The following is a 13,857-nucleotide window of genomic DNA, read 5'->3' as shown; positions in this document are numbered from 1 at the left end:
AATCCTAAAAAAATTAACTGCAAATTTCACCTGCATATTTATAAAATAAATCTATGTTGTAAGGATTACTATGAAAAAATAACATGAACTGGTTTCTAATAAAAAAATACAATGTAAACATGTCCAGTACATTCCATTTAATAAAAACATTAATTTATACTTTATTAAGTGATATGTGGTTGAAAAGATCATAGTTACTATTGTTTACAATTAACTTTAAATCTTTTTATTTTAATTGAATGCCAAAAATGAAAAAATACTCAATGTTTTAATTTACTCTTAATTTACTCACTGACAAAATGATTTAAACTATTAGACACTGTTGAAATATAATGAATAACAAACTATTAATTACTGCCTTATTGATGATATTAAAGTTTACTGAAAAGGTTAGAAACCATTTACACAGAAAACCAGATAATTACTGAAAACATCTTTGTGTCAACATTATTGTCTACATTCCCGCATTTGGTTACACATTAAAAATACCTTACATTCATGCCCTAGTTGAGTCTGAGCCAAAACAAAACACACCACACTTTTAGTTACAAAACAAAAACATTTTAATAATCACCTCTGTGTATTTACAATATCTACACAACACAAATACATTTCCATAAATAAGTAAAAGTGTATTTAACTCGTTGATGTCGTACTAATCACAGAAAATCGTATTCCCTTCAGGAAAAATCTTTAAAAAAAAAACTTGTTTATAACAAGTCATTGAAAATCCATCAGCTGCTAAAAGATTAGTGGAGCCGGTTATTCACAAAAACACTGGGCATATCTGTTGTGGCATCATACACCAGATAAAAACTGCATTAGTCACTTAGGCTTTTAATACCACAGATATTATTTGTTTTACTGAAAAACAATCTAGGCTTAAGCTAACAGTGCTGCTCACCTCATCATGATCAATAATTAATACTGCCTGCTACAACTCTGGAAATGGATTAGACTACTTAAACTTTAAAATTTAGGGTGTTTTCACACCTACCTTGTTTGGTACAGATTTTGGGACTGTAGCAGGTGTGAAAGGTGCTGCGAACCGTGGTCTGAACCAAAGAACCACAATTTATTCAAACCAAACAGGGTAGTCTCAGTGCAGATTAACTGAAACATGGTCCAGTTTGTTTGTTACCAACTGATTCAGAAATATAGCAGACAGTGTTTACAATGGCTCAAAAAAAACAAAAATTACCTGCATGATCCAAAATACATGTGTAGCAGGACACATTTTTCACTTTAATAAACAGAAAAGATGCTTTAGTCCTGCGCCAAGTAAAGCCAACATTCAAAACCTTGCAATTACAGCTTTAAACAGCAGATGTCCCATCATGACCAAGAATGTGACTGATATTGTGGGCTGGACGATTAGTCTGCTTGTTAGAGTCTGATGATGAAGTATTGGCAAGAGACAGTAAAGGAGACATGGGCATTGATGAGCCATCAGGGGGCATTGCTGTGGCTATTTCCGGAAACAGAGAAGTCAGGTTAAAATTGGATAAATGAGGAGTAATGCCCGAGGAGTTTGCAATAGGCATAGGTGTAATGTCTGTAAGCAGTGGGTAGCTGGCCTGTGCGAAGCCCACAGGACGAGGTGGAGAGAGAATAGAGCCAAAGCGATTGTTCAGAGGGGCACTGCTGCTCTTATCAGCACTAGGACTTGTAAACATCTGGTTAGAGAAATACTGCAAAGGAATCTCGCTCGGAAGGCTCGGATGAGCAGCAGGTGAATAGGAAGGGTAGAAAGAAGGGAGAGAGTTCTGAGGCTCTACAGGAAGGAGTGCAGGTGTACGCGAGGCACTGGGCTGGGTGACCGGTGGGATAAACGAGGCATTTGCATTAATCGGTGGTGGAGGGTTCATACCACTGTCTGCAATAAAAGGAAAGCCAAAGTTCTGGGTGAGATGTTGGTCTGAGACCAAGTTGTTGTCACTGCTGACCGGTGCACCGTCTGCCATGAAACGTACAATACTTCTACGCCGATTCTCGCCACTTGTCTGCGAGCGCCCAAGCAGTACTCCTCCACCTGATGGAAGTGACAAAGAACCTTCCGGTTCAAATGTATTCACAGGTCTCAAGTTGCCCGATCTAGGTCGATCTCCCGGGCGGATCTTTGTGCTTTGGGGATCTGGTCCAACATGGTGGCTTCGCTGACTGACAGCTGGTAGCGACCTGTTGGAACCTTGCGCGTGCCCTGTATCCGAGCTGCTGTGTGGTGTTGAAGGAGGATGTGGTAGAACGGATCTCACAGCTGGGCCATGTAAATTTCCACTAACCTGAGAAATATGTCCTTTATTGTTGTCCCCAATGTGCATGGGAGGAGCTGTCTGCGTGGGGTGCAAGTTAGGACTTGAGGCTTTAGCCTGAAGATCTCCAGAAGAAACTCCAGGAACACAATTATACTCAACACTCACTGGAGGACATCCCTGTGTGGTTCTTTGGTGTCCACTTTGTTCAGGAAGGTGAGGGGCCAAAAGACTTTGCATAAAGCTCTGGTGGCATCCCTCTTGTTCACGTGGCAGCCCTGCTCCAGCTTGTACCACCTGTGCCGAAGAATGTGGTCCATAGGTCCCCCGTGCCCGTCCATCCCCAGAGGGACCTGACCCTATTCGGAATCCTGCTTGAGCTTGAGGACCTCTCTGACCCGGTGCCACAGGCTTACTGCTCATGTCACCACTTCGAGACACCTGCACTTCAAAGTTACTAAGTTGATGCCCACTAACAAGAGTTTTGAAAGGCAAACAATCAGATATTCGCTGGATATCTGCATTTCCTGTGTGATCTTGGGGTAGCCTACTTTGAGGATTGTGGGCAATATTCCCTTTGCTACGTGAGGAGTCAACATAACCTTGCAATTCTGATTGATCCTGTGAACTGCCTCGAGAAGCCTGAAGATGAAGTCCCATGCGTTGATCACCAGCAGAAGAAGTCTTACCGATAAGTGCCTCAGCAGAATAACTTGAGAGACGATGGCGCTCCTGTCGTGATGGTGGACAGGCAAGATCTGATGAACGAGAAACAGGATTGCTAGCCTGTGAGGTCAATTGCTGTTCTAAAGTGCGGGAACCCATGAGTCTTTGCATAGCTCCGTGATCCTGCCCAGTCTGCCGATCCTGCTGACTCAAATGGCTGGTTTGATGAGCCCTGGGGCCAGCCTGTTGGCCCTCGCAATTCTTTTCTTGCCTACTTCCAAAGTGTTGTTGCTGCTGAATTTGCTGCTGAAGATGCTGATGGCGTGAATGTGAGCCCTGCTGCTGTATTTGCTGCTGCTGTTGTTGTTGTTGGTGTGACTGTTGTTGCTGCTGTGGTTTTTGTTGTGTCTGATGTTGCTGCTGATGCTGTTGGTGCTGCTGAGACTGTTGCTGCTGTTGGTGCTGCTGAGACTGCTGCTGCTGTTGCTGATGCTGTTGATGTTGCTGCACACTATTCTTTTCCAAGTGATGTTGTTTCTGCAAAACTACAGGGGGTCCTGTCTGACTGCTTCGTACTACTCTCTTTTTGTGAACATGCTGTTCTTGTAACAAAGTCCTCTGTTGAATATTGTGGATCTGAGGGTCAGGTTGTGTAAGGTGATGATGAAGTTGGTAGAGGTGCCTCTGTTGCTCCTGTTGTTGCTGATGTTTAAGGTAATGGTTGCCCCCCACATTCTGTCCAGGCTGTGCAGGGGCATGCTGCAAGTGACCTTGTTGAAGGTGCACAACACTAGATGGATTTTGCTCATGTGGTGCCAGCTGAGAAGGGCAGTGTCCATCGGATGGTCGAAGCACAGTGCTCATGAAAGTGTTCCCAGAAAACAGTGGGCCTCCGCCATCAGAGTGATTCCTCGTCATAACTGTTGAGGAGCTAGGAGGCATTTGTCCAGACATCACCTGGACATGTTCTGACGCCTTAACATCTATCCTACAAACACTGGCAGCTGGGCATGGCTTTGAACGCTTGTTTATTGGGAGAACAAGGTCCTCTTGGGCAGAGCGTTTTGGCATATCTTTTTGATGTCGTTCACCTATCCCAGCACCTGCATGAGTTCGCATCAGAGAACTTTTCAAAGGTGGATATTCATTAACTTGTCCTGGGCCAGAGCAGCTCGGGGTAACCTGAGATGACTGAGACACTAAAATTGCTGCTCCCCCTGGTGATGGAACAGAAACCTGCTGACCAAGGTTCGGAGACCCTGGGTAGGGCTGTACAGAGCTTGGTCTGATAAGGTTATTCACATTAAGACTTGTGAGAGTACTAGGCTGCGACTGAGAATAAGCCATGCTTAGTGGAAGCCGGACACCAGTTGTACCGCTGCCTGAAACCTCCACCAGAGGACCTCGAACAGAAACTTGGGAAGGAGTCTTTGGAATAGGGAGGTCAGCCTGCTTTGCTTGCTTTAACTGTTGACCTGTAACCCTTTCCTTGATGGTGGGGGTTTGCTGTGGTTTTGGAAGATCCCATCCACCAGAAGTTGTACTTGCTGGGTTCTCACCACTACAAGTACCACTTCTTCTTCCTGGACTGTCTTGCTCAAAAATGGCTCTAGCCGCCATTGCTAAGATTTCTGCCTGCTCAGAGGTGAAGCTAAAAGTGCCAAACGTATTAGGACAAGAAGTAATATTATGGCCTGTTGGAAGCAGCGATGCAACTGAAAAGCCCCTGCTACTAGAACCTCCTGCCATTGGTGAATCAGTCTGCCTATTTGACACTAGCGGGGATTCAAAGGATTCATTTTCCAATGTAGATACCTCCTGTGATAGAACAGTCTCTTTTTGTGAGAATGAACTTGACGGAGTTACCTCCTTAGTGGTCTCACTTGAGTGTTTACCACTGCCAGGTTCATTATTCTGATTTGATTCTAGAAGTTTGGTACTTAATGTATTGATGTGACTAGCTGGTTGCACAGGCATCATTTGTTGCTTAGGCGGCTTGCCAAAGGTGGTCAAATTCCTAGATTCTTGAGACAAAACAGGTGGTGTTGAGGCTGTTGGAACTAATGTAGAGGGATTGGAGCAAGGTGATGGTGTTGCAGGCAAAGCATAGGGTGTCTGAACCTGTGGAGATTCCACTGACTGACCGGTTTTCTCTGTTCTAGAATTAGTTTGAACTTGAGGAATGTTCTGTGAGAGGGAAACCGTTGGTCCACTTGTTGTAGAACCAACATTAGTGCCTGAATGTATACCCTGGGGTTGGCGAAGGGCAGATTCAACTGACGAAATCAATTTATTTTCTGTAGAGCTGCCACTGGTTAATGTTGTTCTTTTCTGGGCTAAGCTGGCACTTCCTTCTGCTGGTGTGCAGCTTGTAGAACTATTGTATATTGTCATCGTATTTTGAGAAACTATTTTAGTCAGTGCATTCGAAGTGGAATTACCACTCACTGTAGATCCTGTGAATGATTTAACACTATTGTCCAATGTATTACACTTAGAAGAAAGAACATTTTCTGCCGACTTATTTGATTGAAGGTTGGCACCACTGGTTAAAACAGCACCACTCATCGTATGGGTTACTAAACTAGCCTGAGCTGGACTTGCAGCAGTACTTGCAGCAGTTGCAGTAGTTACAGTACTATCTGTTACACTAACAGTTACACTGCATGTTGATGGGGTGACCTCAGTAGATTTTTCTTTACTCTTTGATGCTTCTACTGCATTGACTATGGATGTCAATGTAGATCCACTTTCTGAAGCACAGATAGAATTTCCAGTTATTGTACTACTTGAACTTGAAGAGATGATTGAGGAACTACTGCACACTGAAGCAACACTGATGACAACAGGTTTGTTCTGACTGCTAGTTTTATGGCTCATATTTTCAACAGCAGGTTTTATGGTATTACTGTCTTTTGTAGCAGATGAATGTACTTTTGTAACATTTCCAACTGAAGCCTTTTTATGTGCTGGTTTGGCAGCAATTTGGCTCATGCTTCTCCTCTGTTTTGGGTCTTTTCTACTGGCTGATCTTGTCCTTTTAATAGATATTGGTTTTGTTTGATTTACAGAGACCACATCAGTCTTCTTTGGCAGGATGGTGACTGCACAACTGATTGATGTTGACACAGGTGCGGTGGGTGACAGAACAGTCTCAGCAGAAGCAGTGACTCGGGAAGAAGCAGCCTTGGGAACAGACTGTACTGTAGTGCACGAAGGTGGAGCAATGGTATGCAACACATTGCTTTGACTTGTGACCTGTGGAATGCTCTGGCTAAGGCTAGTGAGGGCACCCAAACAATTTAATGCAACATTGGTGTTTGATTCCTCACTTGTAGGTTGAATGATTTGAGTAGAACTTTGGCTAACCTGAGAAGTTCCCTTCTCCGCTGACTTCACTGACTGTAAAACATAAACCTGTCCGTTCACAGTGATAGTCTGTGGTGCCTGTGTCGGTGCTTGAATCTGTGTCTGTATTGGTGTCTGCGTCTGTGTTGGTGCTTGCATCTGTGCCTGTATTGGTACCTGCATCTGTGTCTGCGTCTGCGCCTGTAACGGTGCCTGTGTCTGTGCCTGCGTTGTAGGCCGTGGGAGGATGTGAACCAGCTGTTTTGTCGCATTTGTTTGAATAGCAGTGGTGCAGGGGGAGCTGGAAGTAATTATCTGATTATGCAAAGCAGGGGTGGTAGTTGGCACAACAGTACTTTGATTTTGTGGAGTGGGCGTCATAGTTGGTGTCTGAATTATCACAATGTGCTGGCATGGTGTCTGACTGTTCACATCATCTCTAATTACTTGTGGAGCTGTGCATTGGCCAGCCTGCTGTAGAATAACAACATTTGGATTGTTTTGTGAGGGAGATGTCCCAATAACTGGAGTGACATCAGAGTTCATCTGAAGGACCTGCATGGTCTGAAGTACTGGCAGTGTGGCAGCTTGAGGTTGGGGCACAATAGCGTGCTGAAGTGAAGGCACAATGGCAGGTTGGGCCTGGGGCAACATTGTTGGATGGGCTTGAGGCTGAGATGGCACACCAGGCTGGGGTTCAGGCCGAGGTGGTACAGCATGGTGAAGCTGAGGTTTGGGCTGTATGGCAGGGTAAGAGTGGGACGAAGTTGGAGGAAAAGGTTTTGGTAAAACTGCAGGTTGAGCCATGACAGCTGCTTGAGGCTGAGTCAATAATGCTGTTTGAGGTACAACAGATGGCTGATGAAGTATCGCAGGTTGAGACACCACAGTTGCCTGTGATAAAAGTGATGTCTGAGAAATTACAGCTGTCTGAGGACAGGGAACTACAGCTGGATACAACTGGGGAGGTCTAGGCTTAACAGGAATTTGTGTAGGTGGTGGAGGCTGCAGTTGCATAGGGCTTTGTGTTTGAACTTGGAGAGGAGTGGGATGAAGTGGTGGATTTGCCACAACTGGACATACAGATAGTTGCTGAACATTCTGCCCAGTTGAATTGGATTCTATGGCCAGAGCTTGACAGACAGGCTGTACTGTGTTACCAGTTAGTTGTAGTGTTGTCCATGTGGTCTGTGTGCTGCTAGCAGCACTGGTTCTGTGAATGGTAGAACTGGTTGGTATTGTATGGGTAAGTGATCTGTTTTCTGTATCCTGCTGAAACACAGTAGACACACTGGACACAACGGGGTTACTGACCATAGTTTGAGGCAAGGAGTTTACACCAATTACAGGCTGGATTTGAAGAGGCACTGTGAGACTGGTGGAAGACGCAAGACTTGGTGTTGGGTGGGCTGGCTGGGTTTGCTGAAGGGGAGCAGTAACTGCAACCTTAGGACATAACCCTTGAAGAGTTATATAATTTACTGGGGGGGGCAATTTTGGAGCAACTGGTGCCACAGCAGTGTACTGCTCTACCACTGCAAGGCAGGGTTTAGAGACAGCAGGAATCAGAGTCGCCAATGGAATGTGTGTAGAAGAAGCTGTAGAAGAAGAGACTATAATTTCATTTATTGGTGTTCCATTTGGGACACCAAGAGTTTGAACGTCACAAGATGGTTGGATGGGTATAGCATTTACTGGCTGCTTATCATTGTGAGAAGCAGGATTCAATTGTATGGCCATTTTTCCTGTAGGACCAGTAGAAGTTCCATTAGAGCTGATGATTATCCCTTTCGACATCAAATGAGTTGGTGTTATTTTGGCTATTTTTGCCGAGCGCTGCTTGCCTTTCCAGTGTATTGTGGGGTCATCCAAAAAGTTGATGCCGTTTGCTTTGAGGAGCTCAATGTAATGACCACTTTCCTTTCTTAAGTCCTCCAACTGCAGCCGCAAGCGTTTTATCTCTTCCGCTGCAGAGACATGATCAATATAGTTCTTAAAAAAGATGAAGACACTGCATACTGATCAAATCTATCAATATATCATTGCAGTAATATTACAACACTATTATTATAATATTACAGGAATCAGCATCTGGTGCTGTTAGCATCCTACACGGCAGAGTTTCTTACCTTGGACTTTGTCTCCTCCATTGAGAAGCATTGCATCATTCTGTTGCTTTAGCTCACTAATGTAACGATATGCTTCTCCTAGAATCATATTCTTGCTCTGCAAAAAAAAAAAATACAGAAACTTAACAATGTAATATGCAATTATAATCATCACTAACAAGCTTGCTATATTTTGAAATACCTGTTTTAAGGCCTGAGAGCAAGGCAACAGGTCTCCAATTCGCTTTATACCAGCATTGATCTTCTCTTTGCGGTGTCTTTCCACTGAGAGAAAAATATAAAAAAGTAATACATCCAGAGATCATAAAAGGAGATATGAGGCAAATGAAGCAGCATAACCTAAATGGACAGTGCTGGAAACCACAGTAGTAAATAATAATAGATAAGACTGTAACAGTAGGCATGTAGAACTGTGTCTAACCTGTCTACCTACAGATTATTTGTAGTTCAAGTATATATATAGGATAATCAGATACACTTGTATGGAATACAAGTTAAATTAAGTTTAGTTCAACAATCAATAAAATAGTTCTTAAAAAATACTAGCCAATCAGTATGTGCTATATGCTACAGACAACCAGAGGCACTTACTTACAGCTAAAAACATGGAAAAGGTTTACCATACTACATCCTCACCTGCATTGTGGGTCTCTTTGTTTTTCTTCCTGCTGAAATTAAGCAAAACATAATAAAATTAGCACATACACTAATTTTAAATAGAAACCATTGTGCCTCATTCACCAAAATATCTTTCTAAACATTATGGTAGAAAATTTCAGTTGGTGAATGAAGTGGAATGTTTTCAACTTTATAAAGTCTCTTCACCTTTACATGCAATGCACCTTTACATGTTTTAAATAATTAGTTAAAAACTGAAAATCTGAATAAAACTTTAGAAAATAACAATTATGTGACCGGACAGCTGTACAGAACATAAGAGCAGGCTGATAACGTGACAGAAAAAATATACAAAGATATACACTGCATTTGGCATCATACTTATATTCACATTTTAACATGTAATGACTAAATATAACACTATTAATGACAACTTGTTTACATCTGCACCTAATATGTCAGGTATGACAAAAAAAAAAATCCATCTGTACCGTTTTGGAGTAGAAGGCTGATTCTGTATTATCTCTGGCATTGTGGCACACACTGCAGGCTGTGTTGTTAGGGAAACAGAAATCGGTTAAGAGAGGGGGTATGTTACGTGTAGTAGTAGTAAAGTAAGCAGTGCTAATATAAACACACCTTACCTTTCAGACCTTCCAGCAGTGGGCAAGTGGGTATTTTTTTGCGCCAGCTTAAAAGTCTCAGGAATCAAAGCTCTTCATGAGTTCTTCATGAAAGCATTCACTGTGAAATAGGTAAATGGGAGTCACGTACAAGAATACAAAAAGAAATAGAAAGTTATCTGCAGTGGCCTAATGCATATTAAGTAGAAATTGTAACAATCATTATAATCATATTTGAATGCATAATTCATTGATATTTCTAATATTCTGTTCAGTTAGAGTTAAAGTTCATTTCCAATATACATTGTGCATAATATATATAAAAGTAGCCAGGACTTTTTTCCAGCTGAATTCAGCTACTTTTAAAGTGCATTTAGTGCTGATGCAGGAGTTGAAAAGAGGACACAGCATGAAAAATCTTTTTTTTTTTTTTTTTTTGTAATATAATAGAAAAAGGCTTTGCCTATACAATGGGAAAACCTCTGGACCAGCCACTTATGAACCTTATGATACCTTCTGAACAATGTAAAGCCCCCCACCCCCACCCCAGAATATTATACTGAAGTGTTTCATCAAACATTAGCACTAGCCCAAGCATAAGCAGGTGTCTCCAAACATATGAACGTATGGTATATTTACTTGATCAAGACTACCACACAATGTATGTCCTACATCAACAAACCTGCCCTATCATTGAAAATTAGCACACATTTCACTCAATGTTGATCATCATGAGAGCAAAGTGACTTTGCCTAACTGTCAACTCCTAAAATGTTTCCATGTCTCATTGCTCAGTCAGTCCACACAGCAGTGCTGATCTGTATTTAATATGAAAATCTTGTAATGTCTATTGATTGATGACAGCAGATGTCACTAGTCTTCCTTAATATTGTTTGCTGTGCTAGAAGAAAATATGAAAAAAAGATTCAAACAAATCCACATACCACCACAACACAGAGAAGTAGACAACACTGTCAAATGCACTGTGCTTTTGTCATGTATCCTGTATTATATTAAGCACACACCTAAAACCTAAGACTATACAATGCACATTTTACCTGTCAAACCATCTGTGTGAGCAGTGAATGGAACTTTAAAAGACATTCCTAGACTTGGTGTATAGTGAAACATGATAACACGTGTAATGTTTTGTCAAATAGCCCATCTCCTTTTGCATTATGAAATACAGCGCTTTCAGCCGATGCTCCCATCAGGCTTACAATGCTAGTGATAGGGGCATAGTGTTGCACAGGCAAAGCAATGACTATTTTTACGCCATTAACAAACTCAAAGTAGCCTTAAAGGAGAACTCCGGTGTAAAATTTACTCTTGGGGCCCTTCGGGGCATCCACTTGACCCAGCAGATAAATCGCTTTTTACACCGTTATCCAGGCTCAAAGTAGCTTCACACTTCATTAGTAAAATCTGGGGAGCCCTGACATTTAAAATGAGGCCTTAGTAACTTTAAAAGTGCACAAGAAGTTTATTAAAAACCACTATTATTTTAAGATGGCTGTCCCCAGAGATTATGGTATGCTACATGTTGTAAACAGCGTTTTTAATATACTTCTTGTGCACTTTTAAAGTTATTAACGCCTCCTTTTAAACGTCAGGGCTCTCTGGATTCTACGAATGAGGTGTGGGGCTACTTTGAGCCTGATTAAAGGTGTAAAAAGCGATTTATCTGCAAGTTGATGCCCCGAAGCGGCAGTTGTAAAGAGTGCTGGGCAAAAAGCACAAAAGGGAGAGATGAAGGACATGCCAGAAATAAGCCACGACCAATAGACTATTCGAAAAAATAATCATCAGTTTAGTCGCCTATTAAAATAATCATTAATTGCAGCCTTAGTGGTGATTTAATAACATCAAAGATTATAATTGTTTTCCCTCCTCAAAAATATTATTCATATAGAGGGTAAAAAATGCACTAAATACAGTTTAAATATGCTGTCCATTCCACTTAACCTGCATAAAAACGCAGTGTCGTTAATATATACAATCCACTAGTGTGTAAATCAGTTAGCTACCAGCTAGCTGGCGTTAGAGCAGTGATATCCCTAAACTTAGACCTTAGTAAACAAAACTGAAAAAAAAAACAAGATTTAGCCTCAGCTTGTTGGCTACAGCTATAGCTAGCTGTGAGCTAGGTTAGCTAGATATCTCAGTTGCCTAGCTAACATCACAGCCAAGTTAGCTAATAACTAGCTAAGCTAACTAGCAGCTAGCTACCACTCTGCATAAGAGTTTTTACACAGCCGAGTGTAAAAGCAGAGCCAGGAATTGTGATAAACTCAAACCTCACCCTCAATCAGTCAGTGTCAGTCAGTCAGCTTCAGTTTTAGTAGACTCGACTTCCCTGAAACGTTTCTGACAGCTAACATAACTAGCCTAGCTCATCTAACCTAACCTTAGCTAACTAGCGAACCTCCCAAAGCAGTGAACTGTTTTGTCGCTGCTGTGGTAAAGACAGACACGCTATTAAAAGACCCAGTGGACTGATTTAAAAGCGTGAAATAACGCCGTCAGACCTCTCTTTACTTCCATTATAATATCATTAAAGCTGCGACTGCCAGTTAGCCACTGCGCTAAAAACAACTAGATAGCGTTAGCAGAGCTAGCCTAGCTCACTTTGTGCTGCTGCTGCTTCTTCCACACTGGTGATCTATAGTCCAGTGGTATTATCTCTCTCTCATTACCTTCATTTATTCACACAGACACAACTCACACATAGAAAACATACCAGCACCCGGCATTATGCTCCGAAACGCGAATTAAATCCCCCCTCAAAACTTTGTTCATCCATTTCAATTCACTTCATTTCCCAATACCCGACACAAATAATGTGGGTGGGCAGAATAGAAGAACCGACCAATCATGTGCAGAGTTAAGAATATTGACCAATAAGGAGCTGAAATAAAGTGAAACAGGCTTGGCTACACTGGACACACTCAATACTCAGTAAATTAGTATTATAAAAATAAAATACTACTATATAAAATACTAATATATATATATATATATATATATATATATTGTATTTTATTTTAATAATACTGATTTACTGAGTTAAGAGTGTCTCCTGATTAGCCAAGCCGGTTTCACTTTATATATATATATATATATATATATATATATATATATATATATATATATATATATATATATATATATATATATAGCTCTGAAAAAACAAGAGACTAGTTCAAAATGATCCATTTCTCTGATTTTGCTATTTATAGGTATATAGTTAAGTAAACTGACCATCTTTGTTTTGTTCTATAAACCACTGAAGTTACAAATAAAAATATTGCCATTTAGAGCATTTATTTGCAAAAAATGTAAAATGGTCAAAATAATAAAAAAGGTATAGTGTTCTCAAACTTCAAATAATGCAAAGAAAACAAGTTCATTTTAATTTAGAAACAACAATGCTAATGTCCAGAGAGTTCAGAAATAAACATTTGGTGGAACTGCCCTGATTTTTAATCACAGTGCTTTCTTGACAAGTTTTCATACTGCTTTTGGGTGACCTTATTCAGACCTGAACCCAATTGAAAACCTCTGCAATGTATTTAAGAGGAAGATGGATAGTCACAAGCCATCAAACAAAGCTGAACTGCTTGAATTTTTGAGCCAGGAGTGGCATAAGGTCTCCCAAAAGCAGTGTGAAAGACGGCCTCTGAACTCTTTCTTAGATAAAACCTTAGTATTGTTGTTTCTAAAGGGATATGAAAGGTTTAAAAGCACTGAATCGTTTTTGGTTAATTTGATCATTCTTCATTTTCTGCAAATAAATGCTCTAAATTTCAATATTTTTATTTGGAAATTGGGAGAAATGTCATCTGTAGTTTATAGATTAAAACTTATGTTCATTTTACTCAAACATATAAACCTATAAATAGCAAAACCAGAGAAACTGATTCAGAAACAGAACTGTTTATTTTTTCCCAGAGCTAACATAAACCAAGCCCTTTCAAGTTAATTTTGTTGAATTAAAAAAAAAAAACAATGATAATAAAAATATTAATTAGTGTCTAAAAGTATCAGCACCTCATTTAACCCAAAAGAGCCCACATGGTGCTGTATTTGTGACAGACCATCTAAAAAATGTGTAAAGCTCTTTACCGCTCTCCGTCCTTCACTATAACTCACAAACTGTCTCACATACTGAACAGCCTGAGTGAATCATTACAGTACATTGTGTAAAACTAGCTTCTTTTA

At 40.8% G+C, this 13,857-nt stretch overlaps 1 protein-coding gene across 2 annotated transcripts; it reads right to left on the bottom strand.

The window, feature by feature from the left end:
- Positions 1–519: 519 nt before the first annotated feature.
- LOC103041147 (basic helix-loop-helix domain-containing protein USF3) lies at positions 520–12,486 on the bottom strand. 2 transcript variants are annotated; one of them, XM_022682805.2, is made up of 7 exons: positions 12,377–12,486; positions 9,658–9,757; positions 9,505–9,563; positions 9,032–9,060; positions 8,577–8,659; positions 8,396–8,492; positions 520–8,233 (listed from the first exon to the last, which is right to left on the bottom strand). In XM_022682805.2, exons 3-7 carry the CDS (start codon positions 9,543–9,545, stop codon positions 1,317–1,319), a joined length of 7,167 nt encoding a protein of 2,388 aa, XP_022538526.2. In that variant the 5' UTR covers positions 9,546–9,563; positions 9,658–9,757; positions 12,377–12,486; the 3' UTR covers positions 520–1,316. The 2 variants fall into 2 exon arrangements, with proteins under 2 accessions (XP_022538526.2, XP_022538512.2); XM_022682791.2 differs by having other exon boundaries at positions 521–8,233; positions 9,032–9,063.
- Positions 12,487–13,857: the final 1,371 nt, after the last annotated feature.

The sequence above is a fragment of the Astyanax mexicanus genome, chromosome 1 (genome assembly GCF_023375975.1).
Source record: "Astyanax mexicanus isolate ESR-SI-001 chromosome 1, AstMex3_surface, whole genome shotgun sequence".
Classification (NCBI taxonomy): Eukaryota; Metazoa; Chordata; class Actinopteri; order Characiformes; family Acestrorhamphidae; genus Astyanax; species Astyanax mexicanus.
This window is presented reverse-complemented; position numbering and strand designations above follow the sequence as displayed.